General features: G+C 46.2%; 2 protein-coding genes across 2 annotated transcripts; both read left to right on the top strand.

Moving 5' to 3' along the window:
* The first annotated feature begins 1,906 nt into the window (after positions 1–1,906).
* On the top strand, positions 1,907–16,685 carry SEC23B (SEC23 homolog B, COPII component). Its single transcript, XM_005523249.3, has 20 exons — positions 1,907–2,042; positions 3,894–4,129; positions 5,121–5,178; positions 5,747–5,833; positions 6,014–6,250; positions 6,643–6,728; positions 7,187–7,331; positions 7,865–8,023; positions 8,710–8,825; positions 9,762–9,885; positions 10,385–10,465; positions 10,780–10,869; positions 11,138–11,244; positions 11,380–11,533; positions 12,866–12,943; positions 13,243–13,404; positions 13,642–13,728; positions 14,842–14,997; positions 15,813–15,878; positions 16,431–16,685. Exons 2-20 carry the CDS (start codon positions 3,909–3,911, stop codon positions 16,518–16,520), a joined length of 2,304 nt encoding a protein of 767 aa, XP_005523306.2. The 5' UTR covers positions 1,907–2,042; positions 3,894–3,908; the 3' UTR covers positions 16,521–16,685.
* Positions 16,686–16,992: 307 nt separating this feature from the next.
* On the top strand, positions 16,993–18,351 carry SMIM26 (small integral membrane protein 26). The gene is made up of 2 exons (XM_088053366.1): positions 16,993–17,146; positions 18,022–18,351. Exons 1-2 carry the CDS (start codon positions 17,029–17,031, stop codon positions 18,204–18,206), a joined length of 303 nt encoding a protein of 100 aa, XP_087909492.1. The 5' UTR covers positions 16,993–17,028; the 3' UTR covers positions 18,207–18,351.
* Positions 18,352–18,838: the final 487 nt, after the last annotated feature.

Genomic DNA, 18,838 nt, shown 5'->3' on the forward strand with positions numbered 1-18,838 from the left:
AACAATACAGTTGCTCCTCCTCTGCTGACCGTTGCCCGTGAGTGCCAGAGCAGTGAGCTGGAAACCAGCAGGCAGCTCTCCCCAGTTTTATTAAATGTTTAGCATGACACCATACAATAAGGAATATCCCTTGAGCCACTTGGGATCAGTTGTCCTGCCTTTGTCTCCTTCCAAATACTTGTGCACCCCCATTTTCCTGGCTGGCAGGGCAGCATGAGAATCTGAAAAGTCCTTGACTTAGCATAAGAACTGCTCAGTAAGAACCAAATTATCAGGGTGTTATCAACATCTTCCTAATCCTAAATCAAAAATACAGCACTAAACCAGCTCCAAGGGAGGAAAATTAACTCTGAAATTTGAAAGCAGGACACAAACTCACAATAGCTGCACAATATTTTAGTTAATCTAATGTTTGCAGGGGGGTGCACTATGGCCTTGAAGCCCTGGGTCCTGGTAAGGCTCTTTGCTGTTGAGATGTGGCAACAGGAGGAAGATGTAAACAAACAAGCAACTTCAGAAAAGCAGATTTGCTTTGTCTCCTACTTGGAGAGCCAGTCCAGGGTCTGAGAATGTTAATAATAGTAGTAATTTGAATTTTACACAATTTACCATACACACATCAATACTATACTTCTACTTTTTATTCCCACTGTATTAGGGATATCAGGAAGCTGGGAAGGCAAAACTAATGGTCACCTCAGACAGCATTTCATTTTGCTTTGTTTTGGACCTGGAACTGTACTCTGCACATTCCAAACACCAATTTCTGTTGCATTTAAAAGAAACAATACAGGGGAAAAAAAAACCCAGAGCTGGACAGTGCATGGATGAGTAGACTTGATCACAGGGCAATAATTTCCTTTAAGCAGCGGTGGAGTGGTGCCCACACGGAAGCCTGGAGGATATTTGTAAACTGATCACTACATGAAAGTAAGGCAAACACCCAAACTATTAGAAGCAGATTGATGTATTTCACTGTAATGCCTTTGCACCTTGAATATGTGTGAAAGTCTGCAGGATTTGGGAATGGATTTACATCCATGCATTCAGATAGGACAAATATCACTTGCACAGCATCACACAAAGCTGCAGGGGAAGATTCCTGTCTTGGGCTCACTAGGAAAAGGCCTTATCTTCTTGGCTTTGGAGGAGAGTCTGGGAAGCAATACAAGATGGAAGCAATGAAAGAGGAAATTTTTGCCTAATTTCAAGGCAAATTCCTGGTGCAAGTCAGGTGTGCCAAACCTGTATCCACAGGCTCCCTGAAAATTGTGTCCATCCCTGGACCTCTCCAGAGGGTCTGGACACTGCAGGGGTGTCCCTAATGGGCTGGGGTACAGATTTCCTGGCAGAGTGATGAACCACTGTGGCCTCAAGCAGATGTGGGGATAAAGCTCGGTCAGGGAACAGAGCGGGAGGGAAATCCGATGGATTGTCCCTGCCTTGCTCGGGGCTGGATGGCCTCATGACTTTGCCAAGTGTGTGTCGCTGAGCCAGCGTGCCCAGGGACAGAACCCTTGGACCGAGAGAAGAGCCGGGAACTGAAACCAAGCTGAAACTGTGTGAGGGTCGCAGTTTGTTTCGTTAAAAAGAGTCTCTGTGTTATTAGTGGAGTGTTATTCATAACCTCTTCCCTGGAAGTTCTATTTTTCCCTGCTGAACACAACAGCGCGCTCCTAAGCAGCCGAGCCCCTTGAGAGCAGAACTGCTTCCCTCATGCCGTGCCAAGGTAGGAACGCGGCACCGCATCTCACATTTAACAGGGACGCCCCGTCCGTCGCCATTCCGACGCGGAACCTGCTGCCCTCAGCGAAGAAGGGATCGCTACCGCCCCGCCATGCTTGGGAGGGGCACGCCGCTCCCCTCCTTCTGAAAGGCGGCGTGGCGTGCCCTTAGCCAAGATGGCGGCAGCGGCGGCACACCCGCCCCGCCCCCGCTGAGGCTCCGCCGCCATCTTGGCTGCGGGCAGCGCGGACCGCTGAGGTGGCCTTGCCGGGCGCGCGGGGCGTGCCGGGAGGGAGCGGCGCGAGCGGCGCGGGCAGGTGGGAGCGGCGGGGCTCCGAGGGGATGGGAGTGGGAGTGGGGATGGGAATGCGGGTCTGTGTCGCCGGAGGGGAGGTGGTGTGAGGCGGTCAGTGACCGCCCCTGTGAAGGAGAAGGGGTCGGGGGCGTCCCCTACAGGAGGGTCTGGGAGGTGTCCCTGAAGGGGTGTTGAGCGTGGTCAGTGGTGTCCCCTGGTGCGGTGCTTTCCTGGGGGTCAGCAGTGCCCCACAGAGCGGCACGGGCTCGGCGGCGTTCGCTTTGGCCGGCTGGGGATCGGCAGTGTCGCCCAGGGCAGGGCTGGGGTCACTGTCCCCTGTGGAGGGTCAGCAGTGCCGCCTGCAGCAGTGCAGCGGGGTCGGTGCTCTGCCCTATGGCCGTGCTGGGGATCAGTGGTCTGGGGGGCAGAGGTGGCGCCTATGGATGCTCGGGGGATGGGGAGTGTCCCCTATAGCCATGCCAAGCTCAGCAGCTGGGTGATGACACCTGTCCTCCCGCTGTCCTGACCCCAAACTAGAGCTAGAGCCCATGGCAAACCCAGCATGGCAGTCGTGCAGTCGTGCCTCTGCCTGGGGCAGGAAAGTGGTGCTGGGCTGCAGCTGGAGAAACATGGAATAAATTTGCCCTGTGGCTCTGCTGCATACCTGAGATGTCAAATGTTTGTATTGCTGTTCTGATGTGCAGGATCTTTTACAGGCAGACTCAGCTCTGACTTTCACCTTGATAGGCCTGTTTGTGGTGGGGATGTGTTGCAAACCCTTCTGTTTGTCCATCCAGTGCGGGGGGTGGAAACATGGGGCAATTCTCCCTAAGCTTGATTTACATCCTTAATGGCAAGGAAGAGGAGAATGTCAGTTAAACCAACACCTCCCCTCCTCTGAAGGGAGGTGTTGCTTCTGATTTCTCGTGTGTGTGGCCCTCCTGAATATCCCACCTGCACTGAGGACCAGGAGCAGGGTAATCTTGGAGCATCTGCAGCTGTAGGTGAACCTCTGAGTTTCCTTGTCTGGAGCAGGTTGTGGAGTTGCTGCTTTTGGCTCTGTGAGTTAATGCTAGTGCTGTGTGGTATTTGTAGTCTGGATTTGACATGTAAGTTTTTTGGTAGGCTTGTCCTTGCCTTTCTCAGAGAAATCAAAAGTAATGATGGCCTCGAAGCTCTTGTTTGTGTCTTATTTTGAAAAGTTTAGTAAGGAAACACAGAGAATGACTCCTCTGTTGTGATGGTGATATTCCTCCTTGATGTTTTCTGATGTCTTCTGGACTCTCAGTTCCTTCCTTACTGGCAGTAGAACAATGATGCTATGCAGAGTGGGTGTCCAAAAGACTTTTTTTGACATTTTGTCATGTATTCCTTTCCCGTTGTAAGCAGGTCAGACTGGCAGTTTGGTGATGTTTGTGATTGTTTTGGCCTCAGGCTTGGCCTCCTTTTCTCCCTGCAATGTTTCAGCTGGAGGCTCCAGGATGTGTTGCAAATCTGGCCTCTTTTCCTTTACTGACCCAGTCAGGCAGGATTGCCTGGAGGCCAGCATGAGGCTGATTGGATTTTGAGATGTTAAATGTGAATCATAAATAAAAAAACAAACCTCTTGCATTCTGACTTTGATCGTCAGCTTCCCTAGTTTATTTGTTGGATTTGGTGGTGTTTTAATTGGCTGTAATGTTGATGAGAGCACTGGACAGAAGAGATTAATGGAGTCACATGATTCATTTGATAATGGGATTAATTCAGTGTACTGTGTTGTCTTTGTCCTGCAGTCTCTTGTGCCCCCACCTGTAGTTGATCTTCTGAGCTCCTTTGTGGGTCTGTTGTCCAAATGGCTGCTGCCTGAACATGCCTTCTTCTGTCCTTCCAGAGCTTTTGCAGGGCCATGGCGACGTACCTGGAGTTCATCCAGCAGAATGAGGAGCATGACGGAGTGCGCTTCAGCTGGAACGTGTGGCCCTCCAGCAGGCTGGAGGCCACAAGGATGGTTGTGCCCCTGGCCTGTCTCCTGACCCCGCTGAAGGAGCGTCTGGACCTGCCCCCTGTGCAGTATGAACCAGTGCTTTGCAGCAGGCCCACCTGCAAAGCTGTGCTCAACCCACTCTGGTAGGAATTGCTCAGCTGGGGATGATGGAAGAGGCTGGATAGTGCCTAATTTTCATCTAAACTTCACTACTTCCTTATTCCCCTTTTTCTCTGCCCAATGCCTGGCAGCCTGTTTCATTTAGGTGTGGTGGGCTTGTTAAAATCCATACATCAACATGCCTGTTACTAGAGCTGGCAAGAGCAGAGGGGACAGGAGGGTCTTTGGGGAGGCTCTTAAGGCAGAGAGTCCTCTCACCATCCCAGAGAATTTTGTGGGAATGAGGAAACTCATAATAAACAAAGATGCCCATTATACTGCTATTGTGCTCTGGACCGTGGTCACTTGTTTTCCTGCTTCCTACACATCCTGCTGCTTGTAGGTCAATTCCAGTGTAAGCATAATGAAATAGTTTTAGAGGAATATCTCGGTCCCAAAATCAGGTAATGATCATGCATACTCAGAGCATGGTGTTGGGCTGAGAAGAAGCAGGGAATGCCAGTAAGAGGAAGTGAAATGAGATCAAAGCCTTGGAATGAGAACGTGGCGAGGCATCCTGCACTAGCAGGATGTAGTACTGGGCTGAGGAGAGTAAACTCTGTGGGACAGGGAATAACCTGTTCTGTGTTTGCACAAGATCTGGGTGGATGGTTCCTGCTGCTCTGGGACTGGAGCACTTGTGTGCTACAGCTGCACAAACAATAAGACAATGACAAGAGCCTAAGTGTAGCAAAAGAGTTATTAGGCCCAAGTCTGTGTCTGCCAGGGGCTGAGCTTCAGAGATTTGTCAGTGGTCCTTCATGCTGACAAGCCTGGAAATGGCAGGGCTGGATTAGCTAATGAACTTCCTGGTAATAGAACGAGAGTCTGAGTTCCTAAAGCACTTGCTGTTCAAGCTGGAGTGTCTGTTTCTTCCTCTGTGCTGTGAACCAGCATGGATTAATGAATTTATTGTGAAGTTGTGCTGTAAAATTGTTCCTGAAGTCACACTAATACCTCATTTTTCCATTGCAGCCAAGTTGACTATCGGGCCAAGCTTTGGGCTTGTAACTTCTGTTTCCAGAGAAACCAGGTAAGTTGGGAAAAGTACTTCCACCTTTTCAGTGAATACTGGATGGCCTTCCCTGGACATTAAACATAAATTTTGTTTCTCTAGATCCCTTCCCTTGGCCCTCTTCTCTTGCTGAGCCCAGGCCATAGTACAGTCTGCTTCACCTGACATCTTGTCAGTGATTTTACTGGCATGCAGAGCATAGTAAGGCGATAAAAATGCTCTTTTGTTCCTTGTGTCCCAGTGTGGTTTTTTGCATTTGATATTTACTATCCTGCAGAATTCATTTGAGTAGACTTTTGCCATCAGAAACTATGGCTGAAAGAATTTCAACTAATACATTGTTGTTGCTGTAGCCTTACCTTTTATTTACACTGGATTGAGCAGCTGTCCATCCTGCTGGCCACTTGTCTGTGCTTAGGAAAATCACTTTGGGTTTCTTGTCCTGAATTAATCAGGTTGATGCAGTGGCAGTAAAAAAAAGGTTGAATAACCACATCATCAGCAGGGCAGGCTGTGTGCTGCAGAGGAGAGCCCTACATTTTTGTCCTGCAACTTCCTTGTCCTAATTTTTTGTTCTCTTTTTCAGTTCCCCCCAGCATATGCGGGCATTTCTGAAGTCAATCAGCCAGCAGAACTTATGCCTCAGTTTTCAACAATTGAATATATAGTGCAGGTAAATAAACCACAGGCGAGTTTGAAGCTCTCAGAGTTGTCTTGGTTGTGACAAATGATATATGTGTAAAATTTTCTTAGGATAATGCAAATAAATGCCATGTCTGCAAGGTGCTTAAGGAGGGGCTCATTTTATTTGTTGGCTGGAATCTTTATACAATGTTGTTTCTTCCCACATCAGCGAGGTCCACAGACGCCGTTGATCTTCCTGTATGTTGTGGACACGTGTTTGGAAGAGGAGGATTTGCAGGCCCTGAAGGAGTCCCTGCAGATGTCCCTGAGCCTGCTGCCTCCCGATGCCCTGGTGGGGCTCATCACTTTCGGCAGGATGGTCCAGGTTCATGAGCTGAGCTGTGAAGGGATTTCCAAGAGCTACGTGTTCCGGGGCACCAAGGACCTGGCAGCCAAGCAAATACAGGTGTGCTCTGCCATCCCTGGCTGTTCTGCCATCCCTCAAACCAGGGGCTTGTACCTCTCAGCTCTGTTGGACTCTCAAGCACTGGGCTCTCAGGGAGAAAGGAGGGCTTAGTGCTCTCAGCTGTGAGCCTATTGCCCTCCCAGTATTTGTCCTGTCTTTTTGCCTTTGTAAATTTCTTGGAAGCTTGTTCAAGACTGAGTTTGTGTATCTCACATAATGGACCCATGATCCATTCCTAATGGCAGTGCAAAGATGAATAATTTTACAGATTTAAGTATATTTAATGCTGCAGTTTAATGTTGCAGGCCTTAGGGTACATTAAATAATAATATAAACTATGTGTGTAGTGTTTGAATAGTACATCTCCTCTGCCTCCTCTTTACTGTTCTTAGGATATGCTTGGGCTTTCAAGACCAGCTGTCCCTATGCAACAGGGAAGACCTCTTCAAACTCCAGAGCAACCTGTTATTTCCAGCAGGTAAGCTTCAGCACAGCACACAGCAGGGCAGACATTTTATTCCCCTTTATGCCTGTAGGTCATGCTTCTAACCATGGGTTTCCTGAGAGGGGAAAGAAGATTTAAATGGTGTTGTCTTGTCATAGTAATTTACCTCCATTGAACACAGTTTTCTCTTTCTCAGCTTCTCTTTCAGTGGGACCTCTCATGCCTTTCAGCAAACTCACCTTTGAACGTCTTTCCTGTTCTTTATGTGACTTTGCCTTCTTGTCAGTTATTGATGTCTTGCTTTGATCAAATTTTTTATTTTGCACAGGCTTGTTATCTTGGAAAGTTTGGATGTAAGAAGACAACCTGCTGCGTATCTCTTTACTTTTGATTACTGTTTCAGTGCAATTTATGTGTGCCAGGAACAAAGAGGCATGGTTTCTCTTCTCTGAACTTAGAAGCAGTAAAACACTGTATTTGAATTTTTGCAGGTTCCTACAGCCCGTGCATAAAATTGACATGAATTTAACAGATCTGCTTGGAGAGCTGCAAAGGGACCCATGGCCAGTGACCCAGGGAAAGAGACCCTTACGTTCTACTGGAGTAGCTCTTTCAATTGCAGTTGGCTTATTGGAGGTACTTCTAATGCTGTTGTTTGAGATGAGCAGGTCAAAGTGAGCACATGGCCATGCTTGCTGAGATGAGTTCAGGTGTCAGTGCAGCTGGGTTACAGTGGGGTGCAGAGGTGCAGTTTGTCTCTATTGACATTCAAGCTGTGCTAGCACCAGCTGATGTAGAGTGGGCTGGAAGGTTCCATTTAAATAGCAAAATTTGCAGTTGTTTAAAGGTCTCTGATTCTTGCGTGTGTTGCCACACAAGAGGTGATACTATGCACTGGATTTATCTGAATATAATCTAACATATAAATAAAGAGAACAGAAACTGTCTGCTTCCTGTTTTGAAGACATGAAGCTTGGCATGGTTTGAATTTAAACTTTATCTGAGTGCTGTGGCTGTCAGGAATTGTATCACTATTTATCGAGGTTGCCTCTAGCAGGGACAGGTAGAAGCTCGTGCAGACCCTTCTGTAAAGAAAGCATCGTTGTCATTTAATCAGTTTCCTTTTTTTTCCTTCCCTCCCGCCCTCTAAGTCTTTGTTTTTATTTTAGGGCACTTTTCCAAACACAGGGGCCAGGATTATGCTGTTCACAGGAGGGCCACCAACACAAGGGCCAGGCATGGTGGTAGGAGATGAACTGAAAACACCCATCCGTTCCTGGCATGACATAGAGAAGGATAATGCAAGGTTCATGAAGAAGGCCACCAAAGTAGGTACTAGGGCTTGATGGGTATGTTTAAAAGCTGAAACTGAATGTTGTGTTGGAACACTACATTCTGGGCTGCCTGGTTGTCCTTGAAATAATCCAAGTCTTTGTGTATGCTAAATTATGAGGACAGTTAAGGGAAGGGTAAAAAAAGCTTCCTCCTAGTTCTCCATCATGGTCTTGTGCCTTCTCAGAGAATAAAGTATTTCAGTGTTGTTTCTTAGCTGGTGGTGGGTGGAGAGTTTGTTCATCCTCATCATTGTATCCCCTTTTGGAAAGAGGAAAATCTCCCAAGAACTGGTTATTTCCAGAAAGCCTCCTTTGTGTTCTTGACATAAAAAACCACCATTAAAATAGTAAAAATGTCAGATATGAAATGTGCCTGTCATCTTAGAGAAAGCAGAATGACACCTGTTCTCTTAACTATCATCTGGGTATCTTTGAGTTCCCACCATGTCATCACAGACTAGATGATCCCATGTCATTTATGCACTCTTTTTATTTGAGACAATAAACTCAGGCTCATCCAAATGCATCCCTCATCCTAGAAGGGAGCAGTGTGCTGCAGCCAACATCTCTTTAGTTACCACAGCACTGGTGATTGCCCCATCTGTACTGTGTGCTGGCCAGAGGTGGGGAGCAGCAGAAATCAGACATTGCACTCCTAACCCCTGGGTGTGTGTTCCCAGCACTACGAGACTCTGGCCAACCGCTCTGCGGCCAATGGGCACTGCATCGACATCTACGCCTGTGCCCTGGACCAGACGGGGTTGCTGGAGATGAAGTGCTGTGCAAACCTCACTGGGTATGTTCACAGCAGGCCAGCAAACAACTGGCACCTGCTTTTTGGGTTTTTTTTTTTGGAGGGGGGAGAACGGTTTAGAAAGCAGTTAAGTGTGCTGTCAGGGCAGAAGGGTTTTTATTGTTCTGTTCTAAACTGTGGTTTGAATTTGCCAGGAATTATATGGCAAGCCTCACCTGATCTCAGTCCACATTTCTGGAGTCTCAAAGCAGCATGTGAATTAGCACTGCTGTTAGAAAACTCAATGGTGGGTAGAAGCTTTCCTTGTGTGGGACAGATTTTCTCTGCTTAACAGCTCGCTTATGCTTTCTCTAGGGATTCTTGACTTCCCTGGGCCCAGTTTTAAGTGACATGTCTTAAGGGGTAGATGTCTGTGTTCCATACTACTGGAAATTGTCTCTGTGAGGAAGGCTCTGTGTTAGCCCAGGCCTTTTGGAGACTTGGCATGTCTTACTGCAAGTGCAAGGTGTTTGTAAATAACCCCTCAATGCTCAGCAGGGAGAAGAGAGACTGTTTGACCCTGTGGATGTGTTACTGAGCTGAATCTGGTCAGGCCTGGGTTTGCCAGGGCACTTAGGGGAAGCCCAGCACCTTCCTTGTGCTGCAGCTACCCCTGGTGTGGTGTGGGTGGTTCCAGCCCTGCTCAGGGAAAGCAGGCGGAGCAAAGAGCTTTCCAGGGTTGAAACACAAATTTTTTGAAGGCTGAAGCAATGGGAAGAAGTAGAGTTGAGAGAGCAAACTGACAAAGGTGGAGCACTAACCTGTGTGGCTTTGTAGGAGGCACCCATGAATCTGCACTCCCTGGTGTGAATCCTGCCTATGCAAAGGCATGCTCTAAAACAGTAACTGCATGTGTTTGCATGTGTCAGAGGTTCAGGGATGTATCCTTTGTACTTCTAGTTCCCAATTGCTTCAGTTCCCTTGTTTTTTCTTTCCCAGAGGACACATGGTGATGGGAGACTCCTTCAACACTTCTCTCTTCAAGCAGACCTTCCAGCGGGTATTTAGCAAAGGCTACAATGGGGAATTTCGGATGGCTTTTGGTGCAAATCTGGATGTGAAGGTGAGAGATGAGTTTGATTGGATCACACTAATGCGGAAACACAAGTGCTGTTGATTAAAAAGTCAGTTTAAGTCTCTAGGATGTTTGAGGTGTAGGAATCTCTGCATGTTTGAGGTCAGATGTAGTGCTTCTTTGGGAGAAGCACTGTACTGGAGGGATTTTTATTTGGAAGCTTAGTAATTTTCTGGTTTTTTTTTTTTTTTTGGTTGTTTGGGTTTTTTGTTTTGGTTGGTTGGTTTGTTTTTGTTTTATTTTAAAGCAGCCTCTCTTCACTCAACAAGGAACATTTCGTACTGTTCCATCAAATATGGAACAGTATGAATATAAATATATAAATATGTCTTCATTATTAAAATGTGGCTCTGTAGATTCTCTTACCTTCACTAATTGTAGCAGTGGATGGTCTGGGAAAATACCATGAGCAACTCATTTAGACTCTGTGTATTCTGTTTGACTGACATCATGAAGAAAAAAAATAATTTTTTTTACCTTGTTCAAGACCTCCAGGGAGCTGAAAATTGCAGGAGCCATTGGACCATGTATATCCCTGAATGCTAAAGGACCATGTGTCTCTGAAAATGTAAGTTTATGACATGGAAAAGTCTTTACTAAAAAAATAAATATAAAATGTGAAGTTTCTGTCCAGACCTACAGTTGAACTAGAATGTCAGAGTTTTCCAGGAAACATCCTTAGGAAATTACAGCCTTTCCTAGACTAAATTCTCAGTTCCTAAGGCTTTCTTTTTACTGTATGGCCTTCAGTAACAATTCACACCCACAAGATAAGGAATCTGGAAGGCCTGCTATTATTTGTACCTCTGATCAGAATTTAACATAAGCTTGCCTTTCCTGCTGCTGGAGGAAAATTGCTGCTTTCTTTTTGATTCTGTGCAGGAACTTGGAATTGGAGGGACATCTCAATGGAAAATCTGTAGTCTGGATCCCAGTACAACTCTGGCCATTTACTTTGAAGTGGTAAATCAGGTCAGTCCTGGCTTCTCCTTTTTTTTCTTTTTTTAAATCATCTTTTTTAACTCATCAAACTACTTGATACAGGTCCAGAAAATGCAATGGCACCCCCTGTGTTGCAGGTGGATGGTTCAAAGCAGCCAAGTGTTTTGTGATGAGGAAATAATTTCAGAAATTTTTTGCATGTGTCATTTTCTTTTATGTGCTGTGGGGGCTTGTTACAGCTGGGAAGAGTTATGGAAAAGCCATCATGTTTTGAAGGCTGACCTTGTTTCATTTGCAGCACAATGCACCCATCCCTCAGGGAGGCAGAGGGGCAGTACAGTTTGTCACTCAGTATCAACACTCCAGCACCCAGAGGCGCATTCGTGTCACCACCATAGCCAGAAAGTGAGTACCCTGTGCCAGTGCTCTGGCAGAGTGGCAGCAGCTTCAGCTCCAGTCTGTGCTGGGATTCCTGGCTTTTTGTTGCATGCATTGGTACACATGGATGCACGTGGCACTAACCCTTTGCTAACCCTGCAGCTGGGCAGATGCACAGACTCAGCTCCAGCACATCGAGGCTGCGTTTGACCAGGAGGCAGCTGCCGTGCTCATGGCACGGCTGGGAGTGTACAGGGCTGAGTCTGAGGAGGGACCTGATGTTCTGCGTTGGCTGGACAGGCAGCTCATCAGGCTGGTAAGCCTAACACACTGAGCTTGGGGGCATTCTTCATTTCAGTAAAAATGGAAGAGACAACAGTAATCTTTTTCCAGATTGACTTTGTTTGTGCTTTGATCGTGGTTACACAGCTGTAGCATGGAATAACTCAGAACCCAGTGTGACTGGCAAATTTAGGATGGGATAGGTGAACATCCAGTCATGCTGAAAGGGTTAAACCTGAAATTGAAGAAGGGATAGTGAAACACAGAATAATGCAGGTGGGATGGTCACTGGTTCAACCCTCCTGCTTAAAGTAGGACCAACTTTGAAGTTAGAGCAGCTTGCTCCAAGTCTTGTTCAGCTGTGTTTTGAACATCTCCAAAGATGGAATTTCTTATGCTTCACAGCCTGTTCCAAGACTGATCACAGTCACTGTTTTGTTTTGGTTTATTTTTCTCTCCCCTGCCTCTATCTCTTAATCAGAATTTCCATTTCCCCAGTTACCAGACAGCAAATTGACTCCCTGATCCCACGCTTCACCAGGCTGAAAAAACCCAGCTTGTTCAGCTTCATTTTCTTCATAAGATGCTCCAAACCCTGACTAACTTGGTGTCCTCTGCCATACCAAATTCAGTATATCTATGTCTATCTTGCACTGGAGAGCCTGAAGCTGGACACAGCATTCAGATGTGGGCCAAGTGCAGGATAGTAGTCTGAATTAATTCTGCAACCTCCTACTGTCTCTTGCTTTGAATTCTACAAGCCCAAATTGTCTAAATCAGTGTTGGTCTTGTCCAAGCACCCATGTGGAGTTGGTACTAACACAACATGGCACATCAGACCCTAAAAAACCAGGGCCAGTCAAATAGAGATTGGAGCACAAGCACAGACATGGGCAAGCTGTGTGCTGAAAGGACTGTGGGATCATTTGGAGTTTAATTTCTAAAACCACTGATACTTATTTTCAGTGAAATGGTGCAATGTTGGTCTGATGCTGTTCTGCAAGAAGTGTTACATAGTGTACAGAATAGTTTAGGTGTAATAGCCCTGACTTAATGGAAAAAAGGGTAGTGCTGTACAGGCACCATTTCTTTCATTCTTGGATAATTTAAAATCTAGACTTTATTTATATATATATATATATTAAAACTGAATCCTCATTCTCATTCCAGTAAGGCAGAGAAATCACTGACTTAAAGAAAAATAGCCTGTAAATGCTGTAGTACTTGTTCTTGTCAGGTTTATGCCTTGATTGTTTAAAAATTAACAGAAGAACACCTGTAGAAAAAGAGATGTAAATTCTATTAAAAAAAAAGAAAAAAATAGAAAAAAGAGAGATAACCAAAGTATCCATTTTGCTTCCAACAGTGTCAGAAATTTGGACAATACAACAAAGATGATCCCAACTCCTTTAGGCTGTCAGAATCATTTTCTTTGTATCCTCAGGTAAGAATGTTACTTCCCACAGCCATGGGAACAGTGTGCAGGGGTGAGTGGGAATGATGATGAAACATCTTGTACTATTGATCAGATTCAGGAGGGGGGGAACGGGTGCTTTTTTAATTTAATGGACTGGTCCTGTAGTTCAGCGCTGCAAGAGACTGATAAGTGAAGAAGTCTGAGGTGTTATTAAGGGGGGTAGACTTATTGCCAAAGAATTTGCTGTTCAAAAATGCTGAACTTGAATCCAGAAGTTTAGGCAATTTTGGCTGACATTTCTTGTCTCACTCCTCCTTCTGGTGCAGTTCATCTTCCACCTGCGACGCTCCCCATTCCTGCAGGTCTTCAATAACAGTCCAGATGAATCTTCCTATTACCGGCACCACTTTGCCAGGCAGGATCTGACCCAGTCCCTCATTATGATCCAGCCAATCCTTTATGCTTATTCTTTCCATGGGCCTCCTGAGGTGAGTCTGTTTTCCAGGAAGAGGTGAATCAACCCAAAATAATGAGTATTCAGTAGGAGTAACACTATTTCAACCAAAAGGCCCCTATTTTTTTATTTAAAAAAAAATTATGAAAGGACAAGATACTTTTGTTCAAGATTGTATCAAATTACACTTGGATGGGCATAGAAATTGCTCTCTGGCATCCTGAGATCTGAGGGCTAAGGGGTGCCTGACTTTGTTTTTTCTTTTCCCCAGCCAGTGCTTTTGGACAGCAGCAGCATTCTTCCTGACAGAATCCTGCTGATGGATACTTTCTTCCAGATAGTTATCTACCTTGGTGAGGTATGGTGAAACATGTTCTCTTTCTCTGTTTATGCTCCTTTCCTCCTGCCACGCATGCAGACAGCTATGCTAGTGCTATGAAATATTAACAAACTGATTTCCTGCAAAGCCCACACAGCATAATCACCATATTATATACATGCTGCCTGTTGGAATACAATTCCAGCCACTGTCGGAGTCAAAATAATACTAGAATCACTAAGGATATGTTCTGCACCCAGTATCAGCTCTTGTGTTAACTTGGCCATGAAGGTGGTCCCTTCATGTCAGGAAAAGGCCAGAGAAACTGAAATGAAGCATGGCAGAGTTACAAGATGATACATTTTTTAACAGAGTTGCAGGTATTTTCAGAGAAGTGACAGACTTTGCTTGCAGGGTTTTCATACTTAAGTACTGTGGCTCTTGAAGAAATCAGATAGGCAGTTTTCCAGTTTTTGCTTTTAAATACTGGATGTTTTTGGAAGCTGCTGCTATATTCCTTCCCTCGTGACTGAGGGAAGTGCCTAGATACTGGCCTTTTCTAAAAATCTTCTGGAGTTACCTTAAAGAGTTTCTCTCTTTTGCTGCAGAGCAAAATAATTGGCAACTGAGTAAAATTCAGATAAGGGAAGTAGCTGAGTGTCTGACCTGTGTTTGTATAGAGGAGTTATTCATACAAGTGGTACATGCAGTGGATACCTTGAAAATACTGTAAGGCCAAGTCAGATTCCAAATGTCAGTGATTTATAAATGCTTAATTTCTGTGTTGGCACAGGCTAAAGCATATTGAAGATTTTCAACAAATTGCTCTGGCATGAATTGCTGCCAGCTTTTTTGTTGGCTGCCTGTGCTTCAGTTTGGGGACAGAAAGTAATGTTGTAACCACAGTAGTGAAGGTGTTTGTTTGCCCCCTACACATGTAGCATTGTTGTAACCAGAGTAGTGAAGGTGTTTGTATGCTCTCTACACATGTAGCATTGTTGTAGGGAAGGTAGACCAGAGTAGGGAAGGTATTTGTTTGCCCTCTACGCAGAAACACATGTAGCATTCTGCTGCCTTGAGACATGCAGGGTAGAAAGGGAGGCTCCTAGACAGCTCTGCTCCTTTTTAATGTCCTCCCTGTCCCATCAATAGACTATTGCACAGTGGCAGAAAGCTGGATACCAAGACATGCCTGAATACGAAAACTTTAAGCACCTCCTGCAAGCCCCACTGGATGATGCCCAGGAAATCTTGCAGACCAGATTCCCAATGCCACGTTACATCCACACTGAGCATGGGGGCAGTCAGGTAAGGAAGTTTTTGGAGGAACTCTTTCTGTTGTTGCCTAGAGCAAATGGCTCATTCTGCTTTTCTGAAAGGATGGTTCTAGTAGTCAAACACAGTTTAGCTCTTCAAAATAGAGCTTGCATATTTTCTTATCAGCTTTTATGACAGCTCTGTCTTTTAATAAGCTGATCACTTGCTGGATATGCTTATGAAATCTGAGGGTGGAAAAAAAAAATGGAAAAGCCGACTGGGGAAAAAAAAAGTTTTTATTCCCCAGTAAAAAGGTGGGAAATAAATGATTCAGGTATGTGCCTATAGTTAGCTTGGTAGGACAGTAATGCTGAATGATTGACCATCTGTTTTCTTCGTTCTTAAACACTGAATGAGGATATAAAATAGTTCTTATTTTCGCTCTTCCTGGAGTTGCAGTGTGCTGTGCTTGTTTGTAGCAGTGAAGAGGCAGGAACTGATGGACCAAACCAAAGATATGGTGTTGATTTTTGATGTGACCCTGTTACACGTGTCTTGCACTGAGCCCTTTTCAGAAGAGCCGATGTGGTATGGGGAGAAGAATAGTGCTGGTGTTTCCTGTGCCATAGATTCCTGTCCCATGGAATCAGAACTGCCCTGCCAGGCAAGCACAGCCTGCTAAAGCATGGCACTCATTGCCCCTGGGAGAAAAATTATCTGTGGAACAGGGATTTCTGGACTTGAAACCTGCTTAAGTTAAATTAGTACCTTGCAAAAGCAGAGAAACATAGCTGGTCATGCATCTAAGGTGAGATGAAGCCTGACAGGTCTTGTTGTACCAAACTCCTCCTCTTTTGTCTTTATAGGCCCGGTTCCTCTTGTCTAAAGTGAATCCTTCTCAAACCCACAATAACCTCTATGCCTGGGGCCAGGTAAGCAATGGAAGAGCTGTTCATGTTTGGGATTGTAGTTAAATAGATGTGGACATGTTTGTGTGTGTAGTAGCTATCCTGTCTCACCAGGTGGCCACAAACAGTGTTACCTTTGTCTTTGGTTCCTTGTCATGGTTGTTAAGATAAACAGCACTGGTGGGCAGCATTGGATGATCAGAATGGGGTTTTCAAGCTTGGATGTCATACATTTCCAGTATTCTGGAAAAAGCAACTAGCATATGGATACATATAGATCTAATTTAGCTGAGAGTACTAGACTTTTATATCCTCTTTGCTTACCTTGTTTGTTTAGAGCTTTGGACAGCAAAATTCCTAGTGCTTTAGGAAGAAGAGATTCCCCTGCAGCAATTCAGCTTGTACAAGAGGATAATGTCAGCGCTGTTGCCAAAGAGTAGCATCTGTCTTTTGCAGGAGAAAAAGGTGGTTGTTATAGCAGGCAATTGGTTCAGAGTGCTGACGCTTGATTTGCTTTCACTTTGTCCCCTGTGTTAGCAACAGTATAGGCTCATTATCTCTTTATCTTTTCTGCAGGAATCAGGAGCTCCAATTCTGACAGATGATGTGAGTCTCCAGGTATTCATGGACCACCTCAAAAAGCTGGCAGTTTCAAGTGCATCGTGACTTTTTGAACTGAGCAGCAGGAGCAGACAATTTACACGGATTGTGTTGATGACAGGAGTGGAGCAATTTACTTACATTTCCTTTTCTCTCTTTTAAACTAGGAATTTTAACTGTTACACGAAATAAACATTCAGGGAGAGTTTTTTACTTCTCCCTTCTAATTTATTTGTATTCCTGTTTGTCTATATTCTGCTTACTGGGCATTTTCCACACATCATAATTAGAGTTGAAAGGTGTTTTAGCCAACAGGGATTTGGACAGCCTTTAGCTTAACTTTTAATGTTCTTAAGAGGTGTCTCAGCAAGAAGATGGCTGTATTAATGAAAAATAAAACCGGCTAGGAGCGCTGCTCCTTAGCGTTGTTCCCAAATCCCGCTGTTAGTGCCATCATGAGCAGACCTTGGCTCCTTTTTCCCTCACGGTCCGGCCCCGCCCCCCTGCGCTTGTTCCGCCCCCCTGCGCGTGCCCGGTTGGGGGCGGGGCATCCCACGCGTGTGCAAGGGCGGCGATGAAGCCGGAGCGCGCGGCCGCGTGGAACGCCAGGGCCGCGCTGCTCTACTCGCTGGGGGCCTGGACCACGCTGGGCGCCCTCATCTACTACAGGCGCCTGGAAAAACCCAGCACCGGTACCGGCAGCGGGGCCCGCGGTCACCTCCGGGGACTGGGGAGGGAGCGAACCGACCGCGGTTTCGCTGAGGGAAAGTCCGGTCGGCTCGCGTCGTGTCCGGGGCGGGGCTTGATCGGGGGCGGGGCTTGCGTGAGGGGGAGCTCGGCCGCGGGCTTGGGCCTCCTGGCTGCCAAAGGTAGGCGGCGGGATGCCCCCTGTCCAGCTCCAACTGCTTTCCCCGGCCGGGGGAGGTAACGCTGGGTGTTGCCCGCCCACCCATCGGGGCACCTGGGGCTGTGCGGCTGCCAGAGCGCAGCCTCCGCTCGGACCGCCTGAGTGAGCCGGGTGTCCGCCCGGCCCGGCCCGGCCCCGGCAGTCCCTCCCCCGGCAGTCCCTCCTGAAGGAGGAAGATAAATCCCATGTTGACTGGAAGAAGCTCGTGCTTTATCTCAATTTACAGGAACGGGGACTAGACTCTTGCCAACCCGTTGCTTTTATTTGCGCTGTGGGAATGGTTCAAAGCTGTGCTGGGGGAGCATTTACATTAGGAAGCATTTCTTTACTGGGAGGGTGGTCAGACAGTGGAATTAATAGGTGTTTGCACTGGGCTGCTTGGGCTAGCTTTTATGTGGATAGCTTGGGAAGCCTGTTGTTACTGCTACTGTAGTACTGATAATGGACCAGTACCAGTGCAGGTATCTGACCTATCCCAGTAAATCACTTTTTCTGGCTACAGTTAACAGATCTTTGCTATCTGATCCTCAGAATGCAAGGAAATGAAAAAAGAATACTGAATGCCCATGTGGCTGCCATGATAAATGGCAAAAAAATATTTTTATTGCTGTATTCTTTTTTAAAAGTCTCCCCCTGCTTACCATCTTTTCTATTCCTTAGAGAGTGAAAATGATCCTGAGGCAAACCAAGGGGTCCGCAAGGAAGTGCGCACTAAGGAATATCCTTTTGGATTGACAGTGACAACAGAAGTAACATACAAAGAGGATCAGCCGCCTCTTACTCGACTGTTAAGGCGTGTGGTATCATTCTTTGTTCCCAATGATGGCCCTCCTTCTGAAAAGTGAGCTGTTCAGAAGCTCAGAATGTTGTTCTGGTCCTCTGAGAACATCATCCCAGTGCCTGGCACCAGACCACTGCTGGAAAACTGTCCCTTGCATTGCTGAAACAGCAGCTCTGCCCAGCTGGTGTGCAGGATGCACCCAGGTGATCCAGGATGTACCTGGGATGGCTGCTCAGCTGGGCAGCTCTAAAATGGATGCTACGGGAATGATTATAAATGGGAAAGAATGTAGTTTAATGTTTTGGCTATGAGAGTTCTCAATGGTCCTTCAAATAAAAGCTCACACGAGTTGAGTTACAAGTGCGGAAATGTTTCTGTAAGCTAAAAAACTTACTGAATGTTCTGCTCCAGGCTCTTGTTTCTTTAGGGGTTTTCCTGATCCTTGCACATGCTATGTTCCCTTGTAGGGTACTGTCCCTCAGCTCTGTGGCCAGAACTAGGTTTTCCCTAGTTCTTATGGACATCACCTTCCCTGTTTCTATTGGGGCTCTCCCTACTGCCCTTTTAGGACAGAGCTTGCTCTGCCCCACGCAGCTCTCTAAGGTTTTCCATCTTGCTGTATGGAAAGCTCTCTCCATCTCCTCTGCCCACACACCTCAGCTTCCAGATCCTTCCAGCTTCTGAAGGGGGCCCTGC

Source organism: Pseudopodoces humilis, chromosome 3 (genome assembly GCF_049639895.1).
Source record: "Pseudopodoces humilis isolate 2021_Gansu_Grassland_sample_001 chromosome 3, ASM4963989v1, whole genome shotgun sequence".
NCBI lineage: Eukaryota > Metazoa > Chordata > Aves > Passeriformes > Paridae > Pseudopodoces > Pseudopodoces humilis.

What these genes read in the sequence shown, in the direction of transcription:
- SEC23B (XM_005523249.3), top strand. Translation starts at nt 3,909, where the DNA reads ATGGCGACGTACCTGGAGTTCATCCAGCAGAATGAGGAGCATGACGGA. An exon ending in CAACCTGTTATTTCCAGCAG is followed by an intron (nt 6,729 to 7,186) that starts GTAAGCTTCAGC and finishes GAATTTTTGCAG; the next exon opens with GTTCCTACAGCCCGTGCATA. An exon ending in TAGTTATCTACCTTGGTGAG is followed by an intron (nt 13,729 to 14,841) that starts GTATGGTGAAAC and finishes TCCCATCAATAG; the next exon opens with ACTATTGCACAGTGGCAGAA.
- SMIM26 (XM_088053366.1), top strand. Translation starts at nt 17,029, where the DNA reads ATGAAGCCGGAGCGCGCGGCCGCGTGGAACGCCAGGGCCGCGCTGCTC. An exon ending in CCTGGAAAAACCCAGCACCG is followed by an intron (nt 17,147 to 18,021) that starts GTACCGGCAGCG and finishes TCTATTCCTTAG; the next exon opens with AGAGTGAAAATGATCCTGAG.